This window comes from Coturnix japonica, unplaced genomic scaffold (assembly GCF_001577835.2).
Source record: "Coturnix japonica isolate 7356 unplaced genomic scaffold, Coturnix japonica 2.1 chrUnrandom455, whole genome shotgun sequence".
In the NCBI taxonomy this organism is placed as follows: Eukaryota; Metazoa; Chordata; class Aves; order Galliformes; family Phasianidae; genus Coturnix; species Coturnix japonica.
In genome coordinates, this window is record NW_015439871.1 from 86,038 (window position 1) to 95,240 (window position 9,203).

The following is a 9,203-nucleotide window of genomic DNA, read 5'->3' on the forward strand; positions in this document are numbered from 1 at the left end:
TAATAGGATTTAATGGGGGGTAATGGGGTTTAATGGGGTATAATGGGGTTTATGTGGGGTATAATGGGGTATAATGGGGTTTATGTGGGGTATAATGGGGTTTATGTGGGGTATAATGGGGTTTATGTGGGGTATAGTGGGGTATAATGGGGTTTATGTGGGGTATAGTGGGGTTAAATGGGGTTTATGTGGGGTTTAATGGGGTTTATGTGGGGTATAATGGGGTTTATGTGGGGTATAATGGGGTTTATATGGGGTATAATGGGGTTTATATGGGGTATATGTGGGGTATAATGGGGTATATGTGGGGTATAATGGGGTATATGTGGGGTATAATGGGGTGTATGTGGGGTATAATGGGGTTTATATGGGGTATAATGGGGTTTATGTGGGGTATAATGGGGTTTATGTGGGGTGTAATGGGGTATAATGGGGTTTATGTGGGGTTTATGTGGGGTATAATGGGGTTTATGTGGGGTATAGTGGGGTATAATGGGGTATAAGGGAATGTAATGGGGGTAATGGGGTGTATGGGGGTTTAAGGGGGTGTAATGGGGGCTCTATGGGGGGTTATGGGGTTTAATGAGGGGTAATGGGGGTTTAATGGGGTTAGTGGGGTGTAGAGGGGGTTTAATGGGGTCTATTTGGGATATAATGGGGTATAATGGGGTTTAGTGGGGTCTGGGAGGGTCTTAAAGGGGCTTGAGGAGTTTTAATGGGGGTTAATGGGGTTTAATGGGGCTCTATGGGGGGTTAATGGGGTTTAATGGGGTATAATGGGGTTTAATGGGGTTTGGGAGGGTCTTAAAGGGGTTTTAATGGGGTATAATGGGGTTTAGGAGGGGTATAATTGGGATTGTGGGGGAATAATGGGGTTTATTTGGGTTATAGTGGGGCTTAATGGGGTTTAATGGGGTATAATGGGGTTTAATGGGGTTTGGGATGGTCTTAATGGGGTTTAATGGGGTTTAGTGGGGTTTGGGAGGGTCTTAAGGGGTTTTAATGGGGTATAATGGGGTTTTGTGGGGTCTTAATGGGGTTTAATGGGGTATAATGGGGTTTGGGAGGGTCTTAAAGGGGTTTAATGGGGTATAATGGGGTTTAATGGGGTTTAATGGGGTATAATGGGGTTTAATTTGGGGTATAATGGGGTTTAATGGGGTTTAATGGGGTTTGGGAGGATCTTAAAGGGGTTTTAATGGGGTATAACGGGGTTTGGGGGGGGTTGTGGGGTTTAATGGAGTTTAATGGGGTCTGGGAGGCTCTTAGTGGGGTTTTAGGGGGGTATTTTGGGGTGAATTGGGGCCTTTTTGGGTCTGGGGGTTGAGGTTGGTGTGGAAAGACCCAAAAATGCCATTTTTTACCTCAGAAAAGCAAGGAAGGCCTGGGGGGGGGGGGTGTTATCGAGGGGTGTTTTAAGGCTTATATGGGTATTTAATGGGGGTTTAAGGTGGTGTTTTGGGGTGAATTGGGGCCTTTTTGGGTCTGGGGTTGAGGTTGGTGTGGAAAGACCCAAAAAGACCATTTTTTACCCCAGAAAAGAGAGGAAGACCTGGGGGGGGGTTGTTATCGAGGGGTGTTTTAAGGCTTATGTGGGTATTTAATGGGGTTTAATGGTGGTTTTTTGGGGTGAATTGGGGCCTTTTTGGGTCTAGGGTTGAGGTTGGTGTGGAAAGACCCAAAAAGGCCATTTTTTACCTCAGAAAAGCAAGGAAGACCTGGGGGGGGGGAGGTTGTTATAGAGGGGTGTTTTAAGGCTTATATGGGTATTTAATGGGGGTTTAATGGTGGTATTTTGGGGTGAATTGGGGCCTTTTTGGGTCTGGGGTTGAGGTTAGTGTGGAAAGACCCAAAAATGCCATTTTTTACCTCAGAAAAGCAAGGAAGACATGGGGGGGGGGTATTATCTAGGGGTGTTTTAAGGCTTATATGGGTATTTAATGGGGGTTTAATGCTGGTATTTTGGGGTAAATTGGGGCCTTTTTGGGTCCGGGGTTGAGGTTGGTGTGGAAAGACCCAAAAATGCCATTTTTTACCTCAGAAAAGCAAGGAAGACATGGGGGGGGGGGGTGTTATCGAGGGGTGTTTTAAGGCTTATATGGGTATTTAATGGGGGTTTAATGGTGGTATTTTGGGGTGAATTGGGGCCTTTTTGGGTCTGGGGTTGAGGTTGTTGTGGAAAGACCCAAAAATGCCATTTTTTACCCCAGAAAGGAGAGGAAGAGCTGGGCTCGGTGGACGCCATTGTGGTGGCTGTTGGGGTGGATGAGGAGATCGTATACGCCAAATCCACGGCCTTACAGGTAGGAAAAAAACCCAAAATCCACATAATTTCACCCAAAATCTTACAGCCCAACCCCACCTTCACACACATACCCAAATTCATCTGTTTTGGCCCCAAATTCTCCTGTTTTGGGCCTGAAATTCCCCCGTTTTGGGGCTCTAGATCCGCCATTTTGGGCTCCACATCCGCCATTTTGGGCCTAAATTCTCCCCCATTTTAGGCCTAAATTTGTCAATTTTGGGCCTAAATTTATTCATTTTGGCCCCCAAATTCCTCCTTTTTAGCCCCAAATTTTTCTTGTTTTGGCTGAAATTCTGTTTTGGGCCCAAATTCCCCTTTTTTAGGCCTGAAATTCCCCCATTTTGGGCTCTATATCCACCATTTTGGGCCTAAATTCCCCCCCATTTTAGGCCTAGATTTGTCAATTTTGGGCCTAAATTCATTCATTTTGGCCCCAAATTCCTCCTTTTTAGCCCCAAATTTTTCTTGTTTTGGCTGAAATTCTGTTTTGAGCCCAAATTCCCCTTTTTTAGGCCTGAAATTCCCCCATTTTGGGCTCCACATCCGCCATTTTGGGCCTAAATTCCCCCCCATTTTAGGCCTAAATTTGTCAATTTTGGGCCTAAATTTGACCGTTTTGGCCCCAAATTCCCCCATTTTGAATCCCAGTTTCTCCCATTTTGAGTCTAAATTTGTCTATTTTTGTTCCAAATTCCCCCTTTTTTGGCCCCAAATTCTCCTTTTTAGGCCCTAATTTCCCCCATTTTGGGCTCTATATCCGCCATTTTGGGCCTAAATTCCCCCCCATTTTAGGCCTAAATTTGTCAATTTTGGGCCTAAATTCATTCATTTTGGGCCTAAATTCCTCCTTTTTAGCCCCAGATTTTTCTTGTTTTGGCTGAAATTCTGTTTTGGGCCCAAATTTCCCTTTTTTAGGCCTGAAATTCCCCCATTTTGGGCTCCACATCTGCCATTTTGGGCCTAAATTCCCCCCCCCCATTTGAGGCCTAAATTTGTCCATTTTGGGCCTAAATTTGACCATTTTGGCCCCAAATTCCTGCATTTTTGACCCAAATTTCTCTCATTTTGGGTCTAAATTTGTCTGTTTTGGCTCCAAACTCCCTCTTTATAGCACCAAATTCCCCTGTTTTGGACCCTAAATTCCCCCATTTTGGGTTCCATATCCGCCATTTTGGCCCTAAATTCCCCCCCCATTTGGGGCCTAAATTTGTCCATTTGGGGCCTAAATTTGATCGTTTTGGCCTCAAATTCCCCCATTTTGGGTCTAAATTCATTCATTTTGGGCCCAAATTCCTCTGTTTTAGGCTAGAAATTCCATTTTGGGCTCTATATCCGCCATTTTGGGCTCCACATCTTCCATTTTGGGCCTAAATTCCCCCCCATTTACGGCCTAAATTTGTCAGTTTTAGGCCTAAATTTGACTGTTTTGGCCCCAGATTTTCCTTGTTTGGGGCCCAAATTCACCATTTTGGGCCCAAATTTTCTTCTTTTGCCCCCAAATTTTCCCATTTTGGGCCTAAATTCATCAATTTTGGGTCCAAATTGCCGCATTTTGGGCTCCATATCCACCATTTTGGGCCTAAATTCATCCATTTTGGCCCCAAATTCCCCCTTTTTAGCCCCAAATTTTCCTTGTTTTGGGCCCCAAATCCCCCCATTTTGCCCCAAATTTCCCCTTTTTCACCTCAAATTTTCCTTCTTTTGACTCCAGATTCCTCCATTTTGGGCCCCAAATTCCCCATTTTGGCCCTAAATTTCCCCATTTTGGTCTGAAATCACCCCCATTTTTACCATAAATTCCCCTTTTTTTCCTCAAATTTTTCCTTTTTGACACACATTTTCCACATTTAATTCCCCCAAGATCCCCCAAGAGCCCCCATAGCCCCTCTTTATGTCCCATTTTTGCCCAAAATCGCCATTTTTCACCCCAAAACACAGACGTGGTTGTTCGGTTACGAGCTGACAGACACCATCCCTAAACCCCCATCAATTCCCCCGAAAACCCCTTAAATCCCCCCAAAACCCACTTATATCCCCCTAAGACCCCCCAAAGACCCTCCATAGCCCCTGTTTTTGGTCTCATTTTAACCAAAATCACCATTTTTCACCCCAAAACAGATCTGTCTCTTTGGTTACGAGCTGACGGACACCATTCCTATCACCTCCATCAATCCCTTATATAATCCCCCAGAACCCCCTAAGACCAGCAAAGACCCCCCAGAGATCTCTCGTAGTCTCTCTTTATGACCCATTTTTAACCAAAATCGCCCTTTTTCACCCCAAAACAGACATGGCTCTTTGGGTATGAACTGACGGACACCATCATGTTGTTCTGCGAGGAGCGCGTGCTGTTCATGGCCAGCCGGACCCCCATAAAACCCCCTTAAATCCCCCCCAGACCCCCATAAACCCCCTTAAACCCCCATTAACCCCCCTAGGACCCCTCGAAGACTCCCCATAGTCCCTCTTTTTGTTCTCATTTTAACCAAAATCTCACTTTTTTGCCCCAAAATGCAGACATGGCTGTTTGGCTACGAGACGACCGACACCACCCCCGAAGCCCCCCTAAAACACCCCCAAAATCCCATATATCCCCCTTAAATCCCCCAAAACCCCCTTATATCCCTTTTAGGACCCCTATATTCCCAGTTTTTATCCCATTTTTGCCCAAAATCCCCCTTTTTCACCCCAAAACACAGACGTGGCTATTCGGTTACGAGACGACCAACACCATCCCTTAACCCCCATCAATCCCCCATTAAACCCCCATTAATCCTTCCTAGGACCCCTCAAATCCCCCCAGGACCTCCCATAGTCCCTCTTTTTCTTCTCACTTTAACCAAAATCCCCGTTTTTCACCCCAAAACAGACATGGCTTTTTGGGTATGAACTAACAGACACCATCATGTTGTTCTGCGAGGAGCGCGTGCTGTTCATGGCCAACCATAAGACCCCCATACATCCCTTTTAGGGTCCCTATAGTCCCAGTTTTTATCCCATTTTTAACCAAAATCGCCGTTTTTCACCCCAAAACAGACATGGCTCTTTGGGTATGAACTGACGGACACCATCATGTTGTTCTGCGAGGAGCGCGTGCTGTTCATGGCCAGCCGTAAGAAGGTCGAGTTCCTAAAACAAGTGGCGGCCAATAAAGAGAACGGGGCCAACGGGGTCCCGGCCATTACGCTGCTCGTCAGGGAAAAAGTAAGATTTTGGGGTGAAAAAGGGAGATTTTGGGCAAAAAGGTGGGGATACAACATAGTTATGGGGTCTTGGGGTGGGATTGTGGGGGGGATTTTGGGGTAGAATGGGGTAAAATGGAGGTTGAGGTCTTTGAATGTTGGGTTGGATGCGGTGGGAGGAAATGGTGGTTTTTGGGGTGAAAAAGGGGGATTTTGGGCAAATTTGGGTTGGGAGGTGGGTTATGGGGTGAGTATGGGGGTCTTGGGGTGGGAACATGGGGGTTTATGGGGGAGATTTTGGGGTAAAATGGGGTAAAATGGAGATTGAGATCTTCAAACATTGGGTTGGATGCGGTAGGATATATGGGAAGATATGGGGGATTTTGGGGTGAAAAAGGGGGATTTTGGGCAAAAAGGTGGGGATACAGCATAGTTATGGGGTCTTGGGGTGGGATTGTGGGGGGCATTTTGGGGTAGAATGGGGGGAAACTGAGATTGAGATCTTCAAACGTTGGGTTGGATGCGGGAGAATAGATGGGAAGATATGGGGGTTTTTGGGGTGAAAAAGGGGGATTTTGGGCAAAAAGGTGGGGTTGGAACATAGTTATGGGGTCTTGGGGTGGGATTTTGGGGGGGATTTTGGGGTAGAATGGGGTAAAATGGAGATTGAGATCTTCAAACATGAGGTTGGATGCGGTAGAATAGATGGGAAGATATGGGGGTTTTTGGGGTGAAAAAGGAGGATTTTGGGCAAATTTGGGTTGGGAGGTGGGTTATGGGGTGGGTATGGGGGTCTTGGGATGGGAACATGGGGGCTTATGGGGGAGATTTTGGGGTAGAATGGGGTAAAATGGAGATTGAGGTTGTTGAATGTTGGGTTGGATGTGGGTTGGATGGTGTCAGGTTTTGGGGTGAAAAAGGGGGATTTTGGGCAAAAAGGTGGGGATAGAACATAGTTATGGGGTCTTGGGGTGGGATTGTGGGGGGCATTTTGGGGTAGAATGGGGGGAAACTGAGATTGAGATCTTCAAACATTGGGTTGGATGCGGTAGAATAGATGGGAAGATATGGGGGTTTTTGGGGTGAAAAAGGGGGATTTTGGGCAAATTTGGGTTGGGAGGTGGGTTATGGGGTGGGTATGGGGGTCTTGGGGTGGGAACATGGGGGTTTATGGGGGAGATTTTGGGGTAGAATGGGGTAAAATGGAGGTTGAGGTTGTTGAATGTTGGGTTGGATGCGGTAGAATAGATGGGAAGATATGGGGATTTTTGGGGTGAAAAAGGGGGATTTGGGGCAAATTTTGGGTCGGGAGGTGGGTCATGGGGGCTTGGGGGGGGATTTGGGGTCTTTTTTGGGTGGATTTTAGGTGTTTTTGGGGTGGATTTTAGGTGTTTGGGTCTTTTTGGGTCCTTTTAGGGGTGGATTTTGGGTCCTTTCAGCAGATTTTGGGTCTTTTTTGGGTGGATTTTGGGTCCTTTCGGGGGTGGATTTTTGGGTACTTTTGAGCAGATTTGGGGTCTTTTTGAGTGGATTTTGGGTCCTGTCAGGGGTATATTTTTATTTTTGGATCCTTTTGGGTGGATTTTGGGGTCACTTTGAGCAGATTATGGGTCTTTTTGGGTGGATTTTGGGTCTTTTGACCATTTTTTGGGTCCCATTGAGCAGATTTTGGGTCTTTTTGAGCAGATTTTGGGTCCTTTTGGGGGTGAATTTGGGGTCTTTTTGGGGGTGGATTTTGGGTCTTTTCAGCAGATTTTGGGTATATTTTTGGTGGATTTTGGGTAGATTTTGGGGTAGATTCTGGGTCCTGGCAGGGTTAAAATTTGAGGTCCTTTTAGGGGTGGATTTTTGGGTCCTTTTTGATTGGATTTTGGGTCCTGGCAGGGGTATATTTTTGTGTCCTTTTCGGGGTAGATTTTGGGTCTTTTTTGGGTGGATTTTGTGTATTTTTTGTGTAGATTTTGGGTCTTTTTGGCTGAATTTTGGCTCCTGGGAGGGCTGGATTTTTGTGTCTCTTTCCATTGATTTTCATATCTTTCTGTCCAGATTTCACCACCTTTTCCCCCAATCTCCTCCTCCACACCAACCCTAAGACCATCCGAAATCCGCTTTTGACCCAATTTTGCCCTTTTTCCCCCCAGAACGAGAGCAACAAAGCCAACTTTGAGAAGATGCTGGAGGCCTTGAGGGGCAGCAAGGCCGGGAAACGCATCGGGGTCTTCAGTAAGGATAAATTCCCCGGGGAGTTCATGAAGAGCTGGAACGACGCGCTCAGCAAGGAGGGCTTCGAGAAGGTGAAATGGCATTGAATTTTGGGGCAAAATCGCCTCGTTTTGGGCAAAAAATTGGGGTCGGAAGGTGGAAAAATGGAGGTTTTCGTCAGCGCGTTGAGTCGTTTTTTAACCCAAATTTTGGGCAGAAAGGTGAAAAATGACGAAGTCTTTCACAGTGTTGATAACTTTGAGTTGAAATGTTGTCTTTTTGGCCAGAATTGGGGTAAATTTTGCTCTTTTTTGACAAAAAATTGGGGTTGGAAAGTGAAAAAACGAAGGTTTTCGTGCAAACATTGTTGAGTGGGGCAAAAATCTCTGTTTTTTGACCCAAATTTTAGGCAGGAGAGTCAATAATGATGGGGTTATCTACAATGTTGATAATGTTGGGTTGAAATGTTGGGTTTTTTGGCCCAAATTGGGGTGAAATTTGCTCTTTTTGGACCCAAAATTGAGGTTGGAAGGTCAAAAAATGGAGATTTTTGTCAATGCGTTGAGTCGTGTGGGAAAATCTGGTTTTTGACCCAAATTTTAGGCAAGAGGGTCAAAAATGATGGAGTCTTTCATAGCGATGGCAACATTGGGTTGAAATGTCAATTTTTTTGTTCAAATTGGGGCAAAATCACCTCTTTTGGGGCAAAAAAATTGGGGTCAGAAGGTCTAAAAATGACGGTTTTCGTCAGCGCGTTGAGTTGTTGTGTTTTGACCCAAATTTTTGGCAGAAAGGTGAAAAATGACGAAGTCTTTCACAGTGTTGATAACTTTGAGTTGAAATGTTGTCTTTTTGGCCAGAATTGGGGTGAAATTTGCTCTTTTTGGACCCAAAATTGAGGTTGGAAGGTGTAAAAATGGAGGTTTTCGTCAACGTGTTGAGTGGGGGCAAAATCTGTGTTTTTTGACCCAAATTTTAGGCAAGAGGGTCAAAAATGATGGAGTCTTTCATAGCGATGGCAACATTGGGTTGAAATGTCAATTTTTTGGTTCAAATTTGGGGCAAAATCACCTCTTTTTGAGCAAAAAATTGGGGTCGGAAGGTATAAAAATGGTGGTTTTCGTCAGCGCGTTGAGTTGTTGTTTTTTGACCCAAAATTGGGGACAAAAAGGTCAAATGTGGTGGGGTGGTCCACACTGGTGCCAAATCTGGGTTGAAATGTTGCTTTTTTGGCTCAAATTGGTGTGAAATTTGCTCTTTTTGGACCCAAAATTGAGGTCAGAAGTTGTAAAAATGGAGGTTTTCGTGAACGCGTTGAGTTGTGGGTTAAATTTCCATTTTTGGACCCAAATTTTGGGCAGAAAGGTCAAAAATGACGAAGTCTTCCACAGTGTTGATAACTTTGAGTTGAAATGTTGCCTTTTTGGCCAGAATTGGGGTAAATTTTGCTCTTTTTTGACAAAAAATTGGGGTTGGAAAGTGAAAAAACTGAGGTTTTCGTCAACATGTTGAGT

The 9,203-nt window shown here is 45.2% G+C and overlaps 1 protein-coding gene across 1 annotated transcript in view; it reads left to right on the forward strand.

Moving 5' to 3' along the window:
• Positions 1–9,203, forward strand: part of SUPT16H (SPT16 homolog, facilitates chromatin remodeling subunit) — a 125,845-nt gene that overhangs the window by 8,708 nt on the left and 107,934 nt on the right. Inside the window, exons 2-4 of the mRNA XM_032441647.1 lie at positions 2,211–2,303; positions 5,342–5,509; positions 7,629–7,781. Coding sequence (XP_032297538.1) covers positions 2,211–2,303; positions 5,342–5,509; positions 7,629–7,781 — 414 coding nt within the window. The remainder of the gene's footprint in view (positions 1–2,210; positions 2,304–5,341; positions 5,510–7,628; positions 7,782–9,203) is intronic.